The sequence below is a fragment of the Calypte anna genome, chromosome 2, assembly GCF_003957555.1.
Source record: "Calypte anna isolate BGI_N300 chromosome 2, bCalAnn1_v1.p, whole genome shotgun sequence".
Classification (NCBI taxonomy): Eukaryota; Metazoa; Chordata; class Aves; order Apodiformes; family Trochilidae; genus Calypte; species Calypte anna.
Genome location: NC_044245.1, coordinates 91,794,410 through 91,816,601, shown reverse-complemented (window position 1 = coordinate 91,816,601; position 22,192 = coordinate 91,794,410). Strand labels below are relative to the sequence as shown.

General features: G+C 36.5%; 1 protein-coding gene across 1 annotated transcript in view; it reads left to right on the top strand.

Annotated features, from left to right (window-relative positions):
• The window catches only part of ZNF236 (zinc finger protein 236), an 80,466-nt gene that overhangs the window by 28,092 nt on the left and 30,182 nt on the right, over positions 1 to 22,192 (top strand). Inside the window, exons 8-15 of the mRNA XM_030446023.1 lie at positions 6,709 to 6,912; positions 8,477 to 8,705; positions 10,553 to 10,825; positions 12,886 to 13,089; positions 15,930 to 16,074; positions 18,639 to 18,899; positions 19,153 to 19,403; positions 20,077 to 20,178. Of these exons, the coding sequence (XP_030301883.1) occupies positions 6,709 to 6,912; positions 8,477 to 8,705; positions 10,553 to 10,825; positions 12,886 to 13,089; positions 15,930 to 16,074; positions 18,639 to 18,899; positions 19,153 to 19,403; positions 20,077 to 20,178 (1,669 nt within the window). The remainder of the gene's footprint in view (positions 1 to 6,708; positions 6,913 to 8,476; positions 8,706 to 10,552; positions 10,826 to 12,885; positions 13,090 to 15,929; positions 16,075 to 18,638; positions 18,900 to 19,152; positions 19,404 to 20,076; positions 20,179 to 22,192) is intronic.

The following is a 22,192-nucleotide window of genomic DNA, read 5'->3' as shown; positions in this document are numbered from 1 at the left end:
TTCCAATTTTTATACTTTAAAGATCAATGGCTAACAAGTAATATCAGACTTTGAAGCAGATAGTTATAATTTAGTGTCTCAGTTTTACTGTGCAAACCTATCTTGTTGAAAACAGGCATCTAGTTGTGTTGTTTGAAGAACCATTTTTCTTTTTTAGATTTCATAAAGATTTTTTTATATGGCAGATGCTATATGCCTCTTCAGGTGAAAAAAAAAAAGAAGACTAATGTGGCCTGTTTGTTTGCAAGTACATATAATGCCCACGTCTTTTTATACACCTCTAAATTCACAAGCCTAATCTTAAAAAAGTAGAATACTATCTCATGTCTGCTTTCCCTGGCTAGCAGTGATTTTCTTGCTTTGTTTTGCTTCAGTACTTTGCATTTGCATTGCACACTGATATTGCAGAAATGTGTTGTCATTATCTTTGCTGCATGCATACTTTCGTGCTTGCATCAAGGAGGGGAAAAATGAAGAGAAACTCCATACAGTAGTATTAGCAAAACAGGAGAAAAAATGCTCTTTCTAAAAAAAAGATGCCAAGAAGTTTAGCAAGGAAGAACAAAGATGACTGAAAAGGCCATTGGATTAAGAGTTTTACACTTCAGTGTGAAACTTCAGAGAATTAATGATTGATGGATTTTTATTGCCATAACAAGATATTACATTCTGAGATTAGCACCAGCTTTTTTAGATTACAAGTGACTTCTTCATTCTTCTTACAACTTCCAGAGCTTCTTTAACAACAAATCTCCAGTATAATAATAATCCTGCATGGAAGTTTACAGTTTCTGTTATCCCTGGTTATGTACCTTGGGTATGAACAATGGCTATGTCCTTAATGTACGTGTTCCTAAACTTGAGGTCTTCTGAATTGCTGTGCTACCTCAGAATGTATTCTTTTTTGATAAACAAATATATCTTGTAAAATACGCTTACTGTGCACCTGCTGTTTGTCTTTTGCTTTACCAGTTCTTCTGGTATATCTAAGATATCAGTTTATGTAACTTGTGTTTATTTAATGTACATAAAGTATGAAGCAGTATTAGTCAATCTGTGTACTTTTGTATCTCTCCCATTGTCTCAGATTTTTATGTCCCCAGTCTCTGTACTGTGAGAAAGTTAACAGTGCTAATGTTATGAGTTATAATAGCCATGCTTTTCTTCTTTTTGTACAAAGACTTGAAATACTTTATATCTTTGTAGGATCCTGTCAGCCAGCCTTTAACTACATCCCCTGCTAATCTTTTGCAACCTGTTGATAACAAATGGAAGAATGTAAGTGTAGAGTTTTTGTCCTATTTTTGTGTTGAGGCTAAAAATGTGAGAAACTACATGGAATTTTGTAAGCATTCATTTAGCTGGTGAAAAAGGATATCCAACAGTTCACTGTGATAAGTTGATCAGCTAACATATGAAGGCAAATTTGTTGGTGAATGCTGATGGTTATTTAGGAATGCAGCAGGTCTTGAATGGCTTCTGTTTTGTCACTCATAATACAGTCATGATTTTGTATATGATTCTGTTAATTAGGCTTTAAAAATGGAGGCATATATTTTCCTGCATAAAAAGACCAGAGGAGAGTAAGAACTCTAATAAATAATAGATTATTTAACCTTTCTCACTTTACTTCAGAGATGCCGTGGTTTGTGTGGAGAGGGACGGAGCGGTGTTGGTGCTGGTTCAGTTGATTGGAACTGAGGCAGTAGGGGAACTGTGGGGCACAGGACAAGCCTCTGGAGCTGTGGAGGGAAGGATGATGCAGAGCTGGCTTTCTGGCACCCCCCAGCAAGCAGTCTTGATATACAGACAAATCAGGTCTTGATATGCCAGCCACAGTGAGAGCACTGGTGTGTTTTGTTGCAGCCATGTGTGCTTGCGTTGTTGCAGTGTGTTGTCAACCATAGGCTGCAGCATGGTGTCTTAGTGACAGACTAATTGACTTGCATTCCCCTCTGTCCAACTTCAGCCAGTCTTTGTTTTCTCATGTGCTACAATCCTCAAACCCAAAGGCTTGGAGGTGCTGCAGTATTGCTTTGAAAGTCATCATTACTAGTCTGCCCGCTTTGTTTTTATCTTTTACTGTGAATTCTCTCTCTCCATGTGTACGTGTGTATCTGAAGAGAAGATAATCACCAATTGTGCCACATTGTGTGGTGCCTTGTTCTTGATTCAGTGCCAGGTTTTTCCCTAGTGAGAGGTGCCAGCTGGGAGCAGTGATCCTCCCAGAATTGTCTGGTGCTCTTGACTTTGAGTGAGAGAAATGGCCCAGTTCCATACTTAGTCTTAGCATCTTCAAACCTGTTTCCTCTGCATAGTGACAAAGTGACTGCTAAGCCACTAAAGCAATTAGTACCTTTAGAGTCAGCTTCAGCTTGGATATGGCACATCTAGGAAATCAAGCAAGGAGAAGCCTGACTTTCTAGTCTACTAGCTAGAGCAGAAACCTGAGTTCTCCTACTGCTATTTTTACAGTAGTAACTATATATGGTAATATATGTATGGGAGTCTTGTGGAAAAAGGAATGCGTGGCTTCACCTCAAAACTAAACCAGATAGACCCCATTGCTAAGGTCAATCATCAGTTCTGTTTGGTGTTTTCAGATAGTCCTCCTTTGATGTGCTATGTGCTTATTTCCGTGCCTTCAGATGCACAGCCTGCTTGCTCACGTGCAGTTGCTGTTCATTTGTTAAACTTGGATATGTGCTCAGATTCATCATGGGACTGTACCATGGTTTTAAGAAAATGTGTAGGTATTTTTATTTAATGTTAGCTTTTTTGTAAGTAGAGCTAGTGGCGTCCTTAATGATTCTTTTCCTCCTTTTAATGGAGGTAATAAAAAGCAGGGATATGATTTGTATTTCCAAACAGAATGACATATTAAAATTAATGTGAGGCACCATAAGTTTTTTTTAAGATTTTCAGAGTGAACTGGTAAAAGAGGCACACAAAGCAATAACCATTGTTACCGTTTTCCTGATGGAGTACCTAGGAAATTCAATCTTGAGCCCGTACTACTTAATATTTTATCAGTGACCTGGAAGAAAATGTAAAATCATCACTGATCACGATGATATGAAGACTGAGGTAATTTATGAAGAGTTCAAATCACATTTGATCTGATCTGATTTTCTTGGTGAGCTTGGTGTACCAAGCCATATATGTTCTGATATGTCCACGAATATAATCGTGGATTCAAGAAAAGGAAAATCAGGCCATATTCATAAGATAGGAGTTTTCAAGGACTGTAAATTCCTCTTGTAAAGAGGGATGGAAGGGGTAATAATTGATATATCAGATAAAATTTAGGATTTCATTGCCTGTAAAGTTAATTTTGGTCTTTTTATTTATAGAAGGAACCTTGTGTAGAAATGAAATGCTTGTATGTCCTCTGTGTTTGATTCTGGAAGTTTTTTCTGTTGTGAATCATTTGTTTACTGTGTTCATTAGTCATGAACTGTATTCAGAGATAGAGGAAAAGCCATCAGAATTCTTTAATTATGATATGTTGTGTTTTATTGTTGGAGAGATTCTTGGTACATTATCTTTTTGCCTAGCAGATAAAATATTCAAGGATGAGTCAATCTACTCTTTTGAAGGAAAGGGACAGATCTCGTGTCTTTATTAGAGAAAAGTCTTGAAGGTTGAAGCTAGACAAATTCATGCTCTGAAATAAAGCATGGGTTTTTAGTGTGGATAATTCACTTTGAAGTAACTTATTGAAGCTGGATAGTAACAGAAAAAGTTAGCACAATAAAATATTTGATTTAAAGAGCTGCTGTTGTTTCTGTGCACTTACTTGAAGGAGTAATTGACTCGGAGCAGTCATGTGGTCTGTGTTACACAGCAGATCAGACAGACCAAGGGTGATCACAAGGTCCACTATTCTAACTGAACAAATGTGAATTTATGAAGTAGTAATAAAACACTTCATTCTCCAGGCTATTTTAAAAATCAAAGATTGAAGTGAGACCTAGAAAGAGACTACTGAAACTTTTTATAATGAAAAGGGTACGTTAACAATAATGGTAACTAACTTCACGTGTGTGCGTATTAAAGATGACCTCTGTGAGACTGTATGTAAACTGCTATGTAGTACATGAACAGCTAAGTACATGTAGTACTGTGGTTTTCATGACAAATGTAATGTTGAACAGTTCCTTCATTAACATTTTTTTTTCTCTCACTAAATCTTGGGAGAATTTTATAGACTTAGTACTGTGGACTCTACTAAAGAATGTTCCTGCATTCTGTTGTAAGAAACTGAATGGTCTTCGTGGAAAACACTCCTCTCAAAATGCTTAGCTTCAGTTCCTGTTTATTGCCATGTAAATTGGCATATAGTGTGTTTTATTTTGTAAAATCACTAGTCACTAGTGGTGTCCCCCAGGGATCAGTGTTGGGCCCGGTTCTGTTCAATATCTTCATTGATGATTTAGATGAGGGGATTGAGTCCATCATTAGCAAATTCGCAGACGACACTAAGCTGGGGGGAAGTGTCGATCAACTGGAAGGCAGGAGGGCTCTGCAGAGGGACCTGGACAGACTGGAGAGTTGGGCTGATTCCAATGGGATGAGGTTTAACACGGCCAAGTGCCGGGTCCTGCACTTTGGCCACAACAACCCCATGAGGAGCTCCAGGCTGGGCACAGAGTGGCTGGAGAGCAGCCAGGCAGAAAGGGACCTGGGAGTCTGGATTGACAGGAAGCTGAACATGAGCCAGCAGTGTGCCCAGGTGGCCAAGAAAGCCAATGGCATCCTGGCCTGTATCAGGAACAGCGTGGCCAGCAGGTCCAAGGAAGTGATTCTGCCCCTATACTCAGCCCTGGTGAGGCCGCAGCTTGAGTACTGTGTCCAGTTCTGGGCCCCCCAGTTCAGGAAGGATATCGAGGTCCTGGAGCAGGTCCAAAGGAGGGCAACCAGGCTGGTGAAGGGACTCGAGCACAGACCCTATGAGGAGAGGCTGAGGGAGCTGGGGCTGTTCAGCCTGGAGAAGAGGAGGCTCAGGGGAGACCTCATCGCTGTCTACAACTACCTGAAAGGAGGTTGTAACCGGGTGGACGTTGGTCTCTTTTGCCAGACGACTTTCAACAAGACAAGAGGGCATGGTCTCAAGTTGTGCCAGGGGAGGTTTAGGTTAGATATTAGAAAGAATTTCTTTACGGAGAGGGTGATCCGGCATTGGAATGGGCTGCCCAGGGAAGTAGTGGATTCTCTGTCCCTGGAGATATTTAAAAAGAGACTGGATGTGGCACTAAGTGCCATGGTCTAGCAACCGCAACGGTGGTAAAAGGGTTGGACTCGATGATCTCTGAGGTCCCTTCCAACCCAGCCAATTCTATGATTCTATGAAAATCCACGTTGAAGTGTTTAGAACACTTCTGCTAAATCTGAAGAGAATCGAGTCTTTCCATCTGTCCCCTTGGTGAGGTCAAAAAAGACAGTGATGGCTAAATCAGCAAAACAGCAAGTGCTGTTCTTGCATGCAAGAGAAATGAGATGAGGGTTTTATATCATCTCGTGAGAAGATATTAAGAATACTTTGCCAAATTTGCAGGGTATAATTCGAGTGTAACTGATTTTTATTAATGTATTTCTTTGTTACTGTCCTCAAATATGGCAACAGTGTCATTTTAAGTGTCTGGTGTAATGTGTCAGTGTAAAGAAATTCTCATAGTAATTTTCATATTGGAAGAAATATCCTTGTGAATCCTAAAATTATTCTTTGGTACAAATAAACAAAAGTAAGATAGTGTTTTATATATGTGTGCACGTGCATGCACACACCTGGAAGGGATTCTTTTTAGGGAACAGAAGCGTACATTAGAAGCAAATATCCAGTGTGTTTTAAGAAACAGGGCCAGCACCTTTCTGCGGTGGAATAAATGATTGAAAACACTTTTTTCAATAGTGGTTTCAACTTAGAGAGTTTATTTGTTATAAAGAAGTTTATAAATTAAGGAGAATGGAAAGAATCTTTATTTCTGATTCTAAAAAGACATAACAAGGCTTTTTCTCACTTTCTTTTATTTGTTACTAAGGTAGCCTAAGATATAATTATCAAATCAAAGGTTAAGAAATTTGATTTTTAGACTTAATTTTTTTTCAGTAATTTGACACAGCTCCATGTGCATTTACATTTTTAGAGTACTGAGAAATTATTCTAAAGCAAAGAGATTTAGAAGATTGAAAGCTGAAGGGGAAGAAAGTTAGGAGTTTGATTGTTCTGAAAGGTTTTAGTGTAGCAATGCAAATAATTTTATACAAGAAAATCTTGACTGATAGAGGGTTATTTTTTCCAAAGGTCTTGCCTTAGTTGAATGTAAACTTTTTAAAAAGACAACCATGCTAGTGGCGTTTATTTGTTTTGGAATTACTTTTGGTGTGGCCTCTATATGTGGAATTCAGTAACTGATCTCCATGATTTGTAGACTGGTTGAAGGTCCAGTAGTTACGATAAACTTAATTCAAACTGTAAGCTTAAAGTTATACAGCTTGGGAAAGACTTCAGAAAAGTGATATACGAAGCAATTCTTTAGTGGAGTCAGCAGACCCTTAATGTAAAATAATCCTTGTGGCTTATAGTGGACATACAAGTAAACATTCGTGCAGTGGGCAGATAACTGACATTTCAGATAAGGGAGATGAACAGATCTATTTCTATGTATTTTTCATCTTCCTTTAGATATGTACTGCTGTCTTTTTCAGGCCACACATTTTCGGTCTCCACTACTTCAACAGACAGAAAACCAGGTGTCTGCAGCTACTGCTCACCAGGGCCAGCAGTCTGTAACTGATGTCATCCAGCAGCTTCTTGAATTATCAGAACCAGGACCTGTAGAAAATAACCAGCCTCAACAACCTGGTCAGCAGCTCAACATTGCAGTGGGAATCAATAGAGATATTTTGCAGGTAAGAGCTGTGTGTGAGAGTAGCTTTACATTTTAGTGGATTCTTTATTTTAAGGAAAATTGTTCTGAGTGTTTTGCAGTTACAGCGTTCATTCTGCATTTCTAAAGGATTTATCAGTTAAGAAGGAAGTGTAAAGGTGTACTGAAGAACTATGGAATGCACCAAGTTACCTTGGTATACTACCTTTAAGTTTTACAAAAGCAAGGCTGTATCAATTAGATGACTTAGAGGAGAGCTTCAAGTGTATGCACTCATACATGGACATTTTATTGATCCATTTTTTTTCTTGTAGCCTAGAAGCAGCTTGTGTCATTACTTTAAGTTATGACATGCTTAAAACATGATGACATTGAGGAGGGGTCTTTTTTTTAGAGTGTTTTGTATGCTTAAGAAAGGAGACTTTATGCAGGGCCCTTATCCTGTTCTATTTAATTATGATGATTTGAGGATTTTCTGTTGGTTCAAAGAAAATTTCTGGATCAGGCCAATGTTGTCTAAATCATTACATTGTTCTTCATACTGGCTGGAGGAGATGCTGCATAACACAAGTGATAGAGGCAGTAATTCAAGTGTCTCTGCTTGTTCTGCAGCATCCACTGCATAGTGGAACAGGTCAGAGAATATTATTCTTTAGCATTGATGGTGGCCTGCTAGTCTTTAAGCTATTTTTTTCATTTTCAGTCTTTTAATTGCCATTTACATTTCTTTTTGGAAGTCTCAAATGTTACATGGCTATGTGCAGGTTCACCATGTTACCTCTTCTGTGTTCTCTCATGTTGGGAACATGATGTGCAGTTGCACCAAATTATAATGCAAAATGTAGATATTTTTGTGATAATTATTAAAAAAAAAATATTTAAAATTGTGTTTGAGGTTGGTTCTTTAACTTACTGTATAAGCATTGCTAGCCATATTGTTGTACAAATTAAAAATAAAATGTAAAATTTTTCCAATAAAATATTTGCACATTCCTACTTAAATGAGTGTTGAGTTCTTAGAGCCTTTTTCAGAAACAACAGTATCCATAAAGATGCTTATACTTCAGTCCCTTCTATATGTACATAAAAGTGAGTGCATAGCTTTCGCTTCAGTCTGATAGTTATCAGTGGTTTGGTCAGAGGGGCTTTTCAGCTTTCCTGAGCCTTTCAGTGGTTGAGCATTCTTCCTTTTTCTTGTTGATCTTTTTTTTGGTTTTACTTTTTCTTTCTCATCTATAGCTTCTCTACAAGCTGACTGGCCTCAAACTTGACCTTTTAGGGGAGCTATTACCTCATGCAGCAGGCATAAGAGATAGCTATATATTCCTGGCAAATGCTTGATCCTGGAGAAACACTTGGCACTTTTCTGACAGGTAGTTGTTGGCACTTGCGTTACTTCAGGAAATCCAACTTCAAACCTCACAGACAATCAGAAGCCAGTGTTGTGTAAAGATGTTTTTGCCAATTTGAAATCCAGCTAAAATTCTAAGATGATGAGATACTTAATTCCCTAATGATATTTTTATTATATCTTCTAAGTTGAGCCAGCTGTGGAATGTTAATCTAGTTTTTTTGTTCTCTTTTAGCAAGCTTTAGAGAACAGTGGGTTGTCTTCAATTCCTGTCTCTGCACATTCTACTGACTGCAGCCAGGCAAAAACCCCTGGGGTCCAGGATCAGAACCAAGACATCTCAACTCTCTCAAATCATCAGGCTGACTCTAATAATGCAGAGCAAGATAAGGAGCAAGAGAGTACAGATAAACTGGATAAAAAAGAAAAAAAGGTTATTAAGAAAAAATCACCGTTTTTACCTGGTAATGTTGCCACTGCTTGCTACTTTTTGTGCCGTAAGGACAATAGTATTTTATGGTTTGTTGATGGCATTATAAAGGGATTATCCCAAAATGTATTGTGCATAGCTTAGCAACTTTGTTTACTCTTACTTAAAAAACCCCCATGTATGTAAGTTATAATTGATAGCATTTTAAATATTATACTAATACAAAACAATGTTGGAATGGCATTAAATGGAGTTATATTGTTAAATCTTCTGGATTTAGATCAGCAGATGAGGGCAAAAAAAGAAATAATATGACTTTTTTCCCCCTCTTTTGCATTGTCCCTCTCTGAGAAGGGTTGGGTTTCATGGTGTGTCCCAGAGCACACAGTTCTTGCAAGCACTACTCTTCCTCTTTGGAATTGAGGCCTCACAGAGGCAGTGCTGCTGCTTCATGCAGCTCTTCACTGATCTAGGCTATGAAGGTAGGACGAAGGTTGTGGATCACTTTGTATCACCTGTGTTTGAAGTCACATGTGTATGCTTTACTGGCTAGTCTGGTAGAGATAGATCTATAATAAGCAGTTACTGCGTTCTGTCTGTGCTACCTTTATAGATACATTGATTTGCTTATTTTTTTACAAGGGATTCACAAATTGATCTAAAGTCAAAAACTCCTCTTGACCAGCATAACAATGGTGAAAATCAACATTAGGGTTTTTTTCCTAGCAATAATAGGGGTAATAGTTTCAAGCTTAAAGAGGGTAGATTTAGATCAGGTATTAGGAAGAAGTTCTTTAGTGTGAGGGTGGTAAGACACCGGCACAGGTTGCCCAGGGAAGCTGTGGATGCCTCGTCCCTGAAAGTGTTCAAGGCCAGGCTGGATGGGGCTTTGAGCAACCTGAACAAGTGGGAAGTGTCCTTGCCCACATCAAGGGGAGGTTGGAACTACGTGATCCTTAATGCCCCTTTCAACCCAAACCATTCTATGAATAACTTTTTTTGTTCCTCATGTGGAACAGTGACAACTTGCTCAGTCTAAATGCAAATAAAAATAAAAGGTCACTGCTGTACTGTCAAATGCAGCTGCCTTTATTTCTACATAAAATAACAACCTCCGTGAATCGACATGGTTTATGGAGGAAAACACTATGGCAACGGATTTTAATGAGTGAATGTCTGATTGTGGGTGAGACATATGAATAAAAAAAACCTTTTTAAAAAATTCTTTAGTAATTTTTAAGAAGGGGTCTGCTGTTGCTTTAGGACAGAATTTAGGGTTCTTTCATCATAAAACAACTTCTGTGAAAAAGTAGTCTTAAATTGTAAATCTTTCAGATAGTCTTTTTAAGAAATTTTTCCTCCTTAAAAAAATTTATAAATTGCAATTTAAGTTTGAATTTGGAGAAGAGAGGCCCATATGAAGTACTATATCCTGTGAGTTAGATGAGTGCTGCTTAAAATAGTTTGGTGTGGTTATGGCTGAGGAATTACATTCACTGATAAGTTTGTATCAGATGTGGTATTTATAAGTTAACTGGTATATTATATTGCATTACATCTACATTCCATATTTCTGAGTGGTGTACAAATTGAGTTCTCTCTGTTCTGTGTAGTCAAGTTTCTTAGCTTTACAGTAGCATACAAACAATTGATTTTTCAACAAGATTCTCTTAGGTTTTTGGGGTTTTTTTTGTTAAGTAGACCGTTATCTAATAGAGAACTAAGTTGTCTACAGAGTGTGTTGTAGTGGCATCTATTTAGCAAATAGATGTTATTGTAACTTTGTTCACTGCTTTATATAATGGTGTCAGTGTAGTGGAGTTTTGAAGGACTGTTAAAATGTCTCCAACACCTTCGTTTTGTTGTTGTTCCTTATTTTAGGTTCTGTACGTGAAGAAAATGGGATCAGGTGGCACGTTTGTCCATATTGCTCTAAAGAATTTAAGAAACCCAGTGATCTGGTGCGCCACATTCGCATCCACACCCACGAGAAGCCGTTCAAGTGTCCCCAGTGTTTCCGCGCCTTTGCTGTGAAGAGTACTCTCACAGCACACATAAAAACACATACAGGCATTAAAGCTTTCAAGTGCCAATTTTGTATGAAATGCTTTTCCACCTCAGGGAGTTTAAAAGTTCACATTCGTCTACACACAGGTAAGGCCTCAAAATTGCTTTTGTATTTTCTGTGCTGCAGATGAGACCTTGAATAACAAAAAAGGCATTGTGAAATGTTTAAATCGTGTCACTGATATCTATGAGAAAAGGAACTGGTTTTACTGTCTGCTGTGACAAATTTAAATTTTTCTCATAACTTTCTAGTTTTTCATGACTATGAAAATGTTTTGGCTTGTGTAAAAGCCATGGACATTTATTTTAATGATGATGAGTTAGCTTTTTGCTCCCTTTTAATATTGCTATTGTGAGTGTATTTAATTTTGCTTACTAAACAGTCATACTGTTAAACATTTGAGTTTTGTTTTTACTTATTCCCGGTCATCTTTCATATTACTCTACATCTTTTCTTCCCCACATTTTTGGTAACTTCACTGTATTGCACAGGACTATTTCCTCTGTTCATAAGGTCCTCATTTACAACATTTATGATGTCTTCAGTACCTGTTTTTCTGTGGTTGAGCTTGTATCCTCTGCATAAAGAAAAACGAATTTTCCAGTCTTGTGCACTACCTGGTTGGTTTCCACTTTTTCTTTCTTTGTTCTTATCTTTCACCAAGATGAGCTTCTAAATGTGGTGCTCTTTCCTTTGACTCCTGTTTATATAAGAGTGCAAAAGTATCATTCATAGGTTATGTGCATTTGTTTTTCAATATGTGTTATAGTCAGATACCTTTAATCCATGAGATATCAATATTGGATTCCTCTCCAGAAAGTTTTTTGGGATTTTTTTTCTATTTTTGTAATTTTGTAAGCTAGTATTTTGTTAAATTTATAGCCAGCCTTACTTTACAAAGTCAGACTCATTCAAAAAGCACTAGGTGGCTTGAAAAATAGGCATCCCAGTGTTTACGAAACTCCAGCATGTAGCTAGTCTTTGTTCAACATGCTTGGTTTTCCTGTCAGATAGTTACTAGCAGGTTAGGGTCACCAAGTCAGTTAGACATTCCTCTAGCCCTATATGCTGTCTCTGATGGCTGGGTGTGGAGGGGGAGCATACAACGAGCTTCCACTGATCTTTGGGTTGAAGGCTTTTGGAAAAGTGCTGTGCCTCTGCTCTAAGCAACACTCTGTTGATTTTTCTTCCAAAGAACTAAGCTAATTGATTTTGAACAATCTAGTGCAATTAATTCAAATGTTGAGCTTCCTGTTGATTAAAGTGTTTTCTATTACTTTTAATATTCTACTGGGTGTCATATGATGATTAAGTTACCACTCTGGTGAAAAATATCGCATTTTATTTCTTGTGCATTTTTTCCACCTGTGATTTTATAGAGCTTTCTTCATAATATCCAGTCAAATTTCCTAGCCTTTGAAGTCCAAGGTTTCGCCTTGAGCAGAAGCTGAAAGTATGGCAGCCTTGCCTGTGTCTGTAACTTAGAAAGTTCTCCACTGTCCTTTCCAAGGGAGATTGCTACCAAATTTTGCATTGCAGAAGTCTTTCTTTAGTAATTCCTGTTGGCATACTTCTTGATTGCCATCAAGCAGTGCTGATATTTTCAAAGACCTATCTGTAATTTGTTTAAACTTTATCAGATCACTGTTCCTCTGTCTTATCTTGATATATCTAATTTGTTGGTGTGTTTCTGATTATTTTTTTTCTCATAGTTTGTTAACGGTTTGTTTTGGAAGGATGTGTGACCTGCTATCTGCAATATTTAGGATAGCTTCTGAAACCTTTTGAAAATTGCTCTAATTTTTGCATTACTGAGTTTCCTGATCACAAATTGCTCACAGTGACGTACTGCAGCCAGTTAGTAGTTCAGCAATTTGATATTTACCTTTGATTGGATTTTATGGATCTGTTTTGAAAATCTAATTAACAATAAATACCCTGAGAAAAAACCAAAATCAAACCAAACCAAAAAACAAATACAAAACAAAAAATAAACAAAACAACAACAACAAAAAACCCCACCAAAAATAAACAAACAAAAAAAAAACCCAACAAACCAGAAAAGAGAATCTGCATTCCAAAGTAACATTTCTACGCCAGTGGAAATAAAATTACAAACTAATATAGTTTTTAAAATCTTTTTCAGGTGTTAGGCCTTTTGCTTGTCCTCACTGTGACAAAAAGTTTAGAACATCAGGCCACAGGAAGACTCATATTGCTTCACATTTTAAACATCCTGAACTTCGAAAGCTGCGACATCAACGTAAACCTGCGAAAGTTCGAGCAGGAAAGACGAATGTTCCAGTACCAGACATTCCTTTGCAAGAGCCCATACTCATTACTGATTTAGGTAAATAGAGAATAAATCCATGCTCTCTTGAAATTTAAATTTCTCTGAATAACAGAGGTTGCTGTTTAATCAAACAGATCCTGAGCTTCCTCAGGAAGATGCTTTTGAAATAGTTTATCAAACATACTCAGGCTTCAGGGAAGTGCCATATTTTATAGTTCAGTTGCACTAGAATTAATATGAAGTCTTTTTTTATTTATAGAGAAACTGTACAATCCTTACCAGAAAAAGATATGTGCATTTTTACATTACATAAAGAGAGAAATTTAATTTATCTTTTGTTAGACCTTTGCTGTAGAAAAGATGGCAGACCTAGACTCTTGTAATGATCATGTTAATTCAGTTTACATATATTCATATTTGACTTAAGTGTATTTGGTATAATTGTGACCTCAGCTGAATTAGTCATAATCACTAGTGGTAACATTTCAAAAAAGGGCAGAATAATTCCAAAGCATGCTATAGAGAATTCATACAGTTATTTTAATTTTGTTATAGAATAATTGGTACAGCGTTATATAAAACCACTATTTGGAAGAAGACAAGTTGTACAGCTCATTCAAGGCAATATTTATTGTCCAGTGGAGGTCAATGTCATGCACAAGGCATTTACACTTCATTGTTGTTTGGGTCACCAGTCTGCTAACCCCTGTGTTGTCCTGTAGTCACCTTTATAAAGTAGAATATTACATTGATAATATAGTTAGACTAAAATCTTTATCACTCTTTAAAAAATCCTTTTGCTTTTACTGCTTCCAATAGTTACTGTATGGGAAAGTAATCCTTATTTTATTGTGCGTTATAAGAAAACTCAATTTTCAGAGTAGCACCAAAATTGGCTGACAGATTCAGATCTTCAGATCACATAGTATTTCTTTGAATGAACCCTGGAAACAGCTCTTACTCCTAGCTTTTGTTTTTAAAGAAAAAAACCCAAGGTTTTCTGTTTGTGGTTTTGGACTCTTTTTTTTTTTATTTATTTAAGAGAAGTGTTTTTAGTAGGTGAAGGAATTTATGGCATGTAGTTTTTTATAATTATATATATACCATACATATACACACAAACTTTCTCAAGTCTGAGATAGATAAGCTTTTTCTTTTTTCATTTTTGCCATCTCTTTTTAAAATTGAGAGAATTACCTCTCCTTCACTTTTGCTCTTTTTAATTACATTTGAAAGTCAGCAGAAACCCTTAGATCTTTCCATTCTGAGTATGAAACCTAGCATGCTAGATGAAGCAGTCTGAAGCAGGGAAGGAGAGCATAGAAAGCTTTTGTGGTGAATATTTAGGATCATAAAGGGATCTTTTGCATATTTGCTGAAACTTTGCTATGTATGTTAGTATTGCTGTAGGTACTTTCAAGTTCAGAGATCATAGATTCATAGAATGGTTTAATCTAGAAGGGACCTCAAAGATCATCCAGTTCCAATCCCCCTGCCATGGGCAGGGACACCTCCCACCAGACCAGGTTGCTCAAAGCCCCATCCAGCCTGGCCTTGAACACTTTCAGGCATGAGGCATCCACAGCTTCCCTGGGCAACCTGTGGCAGTGTCTCACCACCCTCACACTAAAGAATTTCTTCTTAATATGTAACCTAAATCTACCCTCTTTCAGTTTGAAACTCTTCCCTTTGTCCTGTAGCTACATGCCCTTGTAGCGACTCAGGTTTTTTTGTAGGCTCCCTTCAGCTACTGGAAAGCTGCTATAAGGTCTCCCCAGAGCCTTCTCTTCTCCAGGCTGAACAACCCCATCTCTCTCAGCCTGTCTTCACCGGAGAGGTGCTCCAGCCCTCTGATCATCTTCGTGGCCCTCCTCTGGACTTGCTCTAACATCTCCTTGTCCTTTTTTGGGGGGCTCCAGAACTGCACACAGTACTCTGGATGGGGTCTCAGGACAGCAGAGCAGAGGGGCAGAGTCAGCTCCCTTGACCTGCAGCCCAGGGTACACTTGGCTTTTTGTTCTGCAAGCACACACTGCTGGCTCATGTTGAGCTTATCACCAACATACCCGGTTCCTTCTCAGGACTGCTCTCAGTCCATTCTCTAACCAGTGATGATGAGTTTGTTTACCTGAGAAATCAGCTACTCTTCCCACTCTGTCATGGTGTGTGGATGATACCTGTCTGTTATCTGCTCCTGAGACAGCATACTATAGCAGCTGACCATTTTGTAGTAGGAACTTTAAACTGATTTTCCAAAACATCACTTGACTGACTTCAGGGACCAGTGTATAAATAATAGTAGTTCAGAAAATCTGCTTTGGGGTTATTGGGTTTTTTTCTGAGGTACTCAGAGAACTTAACTAGCAAGGCTGACTTATTAGCCAAAGTAGATGTTGTACAAATGCAATAATTTTAATTTTTTTTTTATCCTTTAAACAAAGGCATGCATATATATATATATATGATAGATAAGTTGTTTTGCACTTTTCACAAAATGCATATTAAATATTTATCAAGTTATAAATCTGGGGTACATTGATTACATGTTATTTGGTTAAGGTAGAAGATGAAAGCAAAATATTCCTTGATGAGCAGTGAATTTTGAAGTGTCAGCTTTGTAAAAGTTAATAGTTATTTTACACATATTTGAAGCTTAATGTAATGGGATGGACCTGTGGATAAAAGACCTATCACTAAAATAAGCTGCATGTGCAGTATAATATGTGTAATGCTAAGTGGATGCATGCATAATTTAAAATAAGTGCTGAAAACATGCTCATTTTTTTATATTGTTGTATACTATAAATTTATTTACAATACCAGCTCTTTGGACTACTGCCACTTTGGAATAACATTACCAATTATTTTTTCCTTTTTATGTTTGTGTTCATGTACAGGTCTTATTCAGCCAATTCCAAGGAATAGCCAGTTCTTCCAAAATTATTTTAACAATAACTTTGTGAATGATGCAGACAGACCATATAAATGTTTCTATTGCCATCGAGCCTATAAAAAATCTTGTCATCTTAAACAGCACATAAGGTAAAAAAGCACAAAGAAGAAAGGAATTGTATGTAATAAATTTATGGATTTGGTGTTCAGTGAAAAGACTTCTTCTGTTACTGTCTCTTAAGGAGTGATAATTTCTTTTAAAGTTGGAGAGGCTTTGGAGAACTTGTACTGCTTTTTCGATAAATTATGTATAGCCAAAGAAAAATTTAGGTTTGAGGGGAAGCAGTGGGGGTATCTAATTCAACATTGTTTTCAAAGCAAAGTGTAGATTCAAAGATCAGGTTACAGTTTTACAGTCAATAAGCTTTGACATTTACAGGAGTTATCAAACAGTATTCCCTGGCTTATAAATTAGAAATAGTTGGAGGAGAAAATTTAAAAAAAAAAACACTTAAAGTTGCTTAATAAGATATAATGAAAGCACACAAGCAGGTGGCAATATGCTTGTTTTTGCAATGTAAGTGCTTTACCACTTTTGGTTGTGGTGAGTTCCTCATATTCTCCTTACAGATCAAGTTCTCAAACTGGTTTCAAACAGTTCATTGTTTCTGTGTGCTGTGTTAATGGGAGATGGGGAAGCCTTGCAGTATCACATCTTGTCCTTTTTTAATACCCCACCAAGATTCTCTCTGCCTTTGTAGATACAATCAAGCTGGATTGATTTAAATCAAAATAATTTCAAATTATTAAGAATTGCTGATTTGCATCTTTACCACCTCCATTGTCCTTCATTGAAACAGTTGATTTCAAATGTGTTTACAGTTGCCTTTTGATTTTCCTAAAGGGAGTGTAGCTGTCATTGGTTGGTTACCATCAAAATGTTAGTTGCCACTAAAGAAGGCCTTACCTGCCTATGGATGGACTTAGGTAGCCAAAATAGAAGCTAAATTTATGCATATTTTACTGAAGCATTTATGTAGTTTACAGTTTTATGTATATTCATAATTTTTCATCTTTCTTTTGTGTTAGAGAAATGTAGTTGGCTTATTTTCCTACTACATTTTTCTTTTATACAGTTTTGTCAGGATTCTTTGAATGAAAGCTGAAAGTGTTTTAATGACACAGAACATGAACAGGTTATTTCTCACACACTGGTTTACATGCACTGAATGCTCACAATTATTTTTTTTTCTTGTCAAAATACATTTTGCATTTGAAGATTCTGTTTTTCAAGTACCTGGGCTTGAATTCATCCTGTTGTTTGATACAGATGTACTCCAGCTCAGGATAAATTATCTTTAACAGCCTCATTACTTATTATGTGAATCTTTGGTTTTTGGTTCCTGTACTGAAAATACAAAGGTGTGATGGGGGGTACCAGTCACTTGCCTCTGTGCTTCTTTCTGCTTGGTCTTTGCAACAAGAATATCGAGTGAAGCTTAGCCTAGCTTGGGCTTTGTAGAGAAGTTAGAAACCTTTCTCTTTTTCCATGTTTGTTCTTTGTAAGTTGGCATCTAAACTACTGGACTTGACACCTGTGTAGTCAGCCTGTCTTCATGGAATGGTGTTGATCATTGCTTAGAAGGCTTCCCTCTGAAACCAAGGGAAATTTGTAGTAGGGATATGTTCAATAGAGCAGGGACTGAACAGCATGGCAGATTCTCTCAGAAGCACACCAAGAAAGGACTGGGATACCCTATGGCTGATTTTCATATTGGTAGCAAAACAGTAATCTTGAAATCTGTAACACTTCTTCACAATTCTGAAGAAGTCAATTGTGACTTCACAGAAGTCACAATTTTGTCACTTCACCACATCTGTTGTGGTGGTCATACACTTCTAAGGATAATACAATCATAAGCCATCCCTAACTTTTCTCAATTAAGTTATTAAATTCTTTCTTTATCTTCCATTTTCTAGCATTCACATTGCCTCCCTCCTAGTTCTTACTGCTGGGATCCTATAGTCATAAACCTTAAAATTTTCACTGCACTTTGCTTCATTTCCTAACCTTTCCTTCAGCTTGTTTTGTATCTTGATAAAGTCCTAAAGGGAAGGTCCTCTAGCACCTCTGGAAGGAAGGACATAGTGAATGGGATGTATTGGTTATATAGGTGAGACAGTTTCCCCACCTGAATATTGTTTTCATATACAGTCTGAAAAGCTAGTTGTACTGTGCCTTCTCAAGGGCTATTCAGGATAGGCACAGTTCTTTTTCCAAAAGTTTCATTATTAAACGTAGTAGTAGAGGACCATACATTTTTCTCCAGCTTTGATAGACATTGTTTTAGTTGAATTGAGGAAAATACATGTTAATGATAATATATTAGTCTGAAGAATTAGTATATTATGTGGCATGGAAAAATTTGACCCAGTTGTTTTAAATGAAGCAGAGTATGATCAGAAAAGGAAGTTGGGCTATAGAACATGATTAAAACTGCCAGATGGTATTGTTTCTAGCCCTGCCAGTGGCAATATGCAGGTTGTTAATAATTTTGCTAAATTTTAATGAATTTTCTTAAGTGAGGCCTCTACCATCCATATAGCAGTTAACATAGTTTGGTCTATTTTACTCAATTTAAAAATTTAGTTTTTTAATAACTTTGTAAATCAAACTGTTAAGTCTACTTCAACTTCTGCTTTCTCTTAAAAAGGTCACATACTGGTGAAAAGCCCTTTAAGTGCTCGCAGTGTGGAAGAGGTTTTGTGTCAGCTGGAGTTCTGAAAGCACATATTAGAACACACACTGGATTGAAAGCTTTTAAGTGTCTTATATGCAATGGGGCCTTCACTACTGGTGGTAGCCTCAGGAGGCATATGGGGATCCATAATGACCTGCGACCATATATGTGTCCATATTGTCAAAAAACATTCAAAACATCACTAAACTGTAAAAAACACATGAAGACTCACAGGTATGTTTGTCATTTTATATGAATCCTTCAATGTATTTCAGTGTCCCTGCCTTAGAAATACTTGGAAAGGTATTTTTTCCCTGTAGCGAATGCTAATAACTGGATAAGGATGTTTATTTATGGGTAGCAAACATTTTGGTACATCTTAAGTTACAGTAAATGATAGTGTATAATAAAATTTAAAAACTGTTCATGGAAATATGGTAGGTCTCTAGCTGAAACCATAGAAAGCCCTTCTTACCTTTCTTTGCAGATATGAGCTTGCACAGCAACTTCAGCAGCATCAGCAGTCCACTTCAATAGATGATTCTACAGTAGATGAGCAGAGCATTCATGTTTCTACACAGATGCAGGTGGAGATTGAAAGTGATGAGCTGCAGCATTCAGAAGCTGTTGGAACAGATCAGCCAACTATTTTAGAGCTAGATCAGCAGCCAGTAGTAGGCACAGAAGAAACAGCATTAGAACAACAATTGGCTGATCAGCCTTTAGAGCAAGATGAGGGTGAGTATTTGAAATGTGGTACTCTTTATAATAAGGTGATCTTACAGTTCTCAGATAACTTTGTCTTCACAAATTTCAATGATTTGGGGTTTCACAACGATGCACATAAACAATCAGAAAAATGCATGAAGTAAAAGCCAGCTACCTAAAATATATTGTTTAGTTTCTTTCATTCATTGTTCAGTTTTACCATTAAAAATATAAAAAGGTTGTTTAAGATTTGCACCATTTAGATGTATCAGACAAAACTACTAAACAAATATACAGAAAAGTAATACTGTCTGCACAAAACTTTACCACATCACATTTATTATTAATAAAAGCACTGCTGTATAGTCTGCTGGGAAAGTTTTGAGGTGGGACAATACAAAATATTTCATATACTTATTTTATGAGTAATTGTGGAACAAAGTATTCTGCCTTTGCTTATTTGTTCTTTTTCATGGTGTAATGAGTTAGCAAGTTATACGGTGGAAAATAAATAAAGCCTACAAAAAGCAGAGATTTAAATATATATATTCAACTAATACATTTTAATATATTTTTAATGCAGTAAAAATTTAGAGGACCAAAAATTGTTTTTGAGAATAACTGAATTACCTAGTTAATTACAACTTTTTTCCTTGTTTTATTTCCTTTTTTTCTTTTCTTTCCCATTCTTTCCCCCTTGCAGATAGATTTGTGACATCCCAGCATGCTTTACAGGAAAACATCACGCAGTTTGAACAACAGGCTATAACACAGCAGCCATTTGATCAACAGGGCTTATCACAAGGTTAGTAATAAATAAAAGTTTTTCAAGTGATTTTTTAAAAATCTGTCTTTGCAGCATAGTTATCATAAAGTATTTTAAAAGTGAGCATCCACACAGTCCAAGTAACTGTGATGCTGAGACCTCACAAAAACTTTTAAGTTTCTATTTAACTCCAGTTTCTTAAGTTACTCCTATTTGATAGCATATTTTGAATAGTTAAATAGAAATAGATTTTGCTTTTATGAGCTAATGTTTGGCCATTACAGAATGGGGTAAATAATCAGTCATTTCTTATTCTTTCCTTGATTGTGTTTGAAAATGCTGTGGCTGGAGTCAGTTTATACCACTTGTCCTCTAAATATATGTGCTTATGGCCTTAGGTGATCAAAAACATGGCCTAGGATTTGACTGACTCTCTATAGGGATCCATTATGGAAAAAGACAGTGCAAAATACAATTATGTTAAAATTGTACTTTCACCTAACCACAGCTGTTTACTTTTTTATTTTATAAAGCTACAGAAGTAACAAATTTAGAGATTGTAAGCATTTGGAAACATTTAGGTTTTGGGTTGTTTTTTTCAATGTACAAAATCCTGGTAAATGTGTCTAAGGCTTATGTAGCCTGGAGAGAATTAACAACTAATTTCTTTGCTTTTCATTGCTAGATTTCTTGAGTTGTTGCTTGATTTGAAAACTAATTTTGGTTTGGGTTTCTTTTTTTTTTTTTTGAGGGGGTTGGGAAAGGTTTGCATTTATTTTGGGTGGGAACATACCTCAGTGTCTGACCAGCTGATCTCTTCCTACTTGTTTCTGACTCCAGCAAATAACATCATATTTATATGATTGGTAACCAGTAATTCCATCTGCTTAAACTTTTCTTACTTTCACACTCTGTTGAACTGTATAGTACCTTTTTAAAAATGTAATTGACTATGCTAACTTGCATGACACTGTGAAGAAGTAGTATATTTTGTTTCAGGTTTTAATTCTCTAGGTTGTGCTTCTTTGTATGTAAACTAAAAAAAATGTATCTGCCTTTATTTAAGAAGACTGAAACAGGTCCTGTTAAAAAACTATGGATTATATTTATTGATTACCCTCACCAGTTTTCCAAATGCATAAAAAGAAACTACAGAAAAAAGTGCAACTTTTCACTCTTCAGGGTGGTGGTGGGGTTTGTTTGGATTTTTACAGCTCCTTTGAATATGAAAATCCAATCCGTAAGCCTTGTTTTGTTATCTTATGTAGACTTCATTTTCTTCTCCATTAAATAGATATTGAATACCGAATGATTTCTTGGGCAGTGAGACAATTCTAGGTCTCACGAAACAAGTCTTTCATCATAAGAAATCTAGACTTATAATCGGTACATCATAAAATTGGTACAGAGAATCAGGACATATTTGGTGTGGATTTTTTTAAAGTCTCATTTGTATAAGATGTCTCCTATTCTACTTGGAATCTCATCCACAGATTCCCAACTCTTTGAAGTTTCCTTGAAGATCCTGGAGCCCTTCAAAATTTTTGAATTTCAGGTAGGTAAGCATTTGCGCGGATGCATGCGTTAAATTGGTCGACCCTCTCCCTATGTCTGCATCTGTGCTTCATGCTCCTAATTTCTTCTTCCTATTGGCTAGGCAGAACATTGAAGCTGAAAACACTGTCTTCTTTATCCTTGATATTTATAGGCTGTATTCTTGTAAACATATTTTTACTCAGTGTTTATTAATAAAACAAAGTAGGAGTTTCTAGTAATCTTCAGTATTGTTTTTTGGTTGGTTTTTTTTAAGAAACAAAATCCTTGCATTTCAGACAGATGAGGCTGTTCTCTAGGTCTGCACAGACCTGCAAAAACTTAACTTTATCCTTTCAAAATTTTTGCAATACTTCTACAGAATTTCTGGTTTGTTCAGTTTTGGGTTTTTTTATTATTGATATGTTCAGACTTGTTAAGAAGAGATCTTATGAGGATGTATCATAATATATTATTCATTTGAGCTAGATTTTAAGACTGAGGAAAAGTGCTTCAGTGT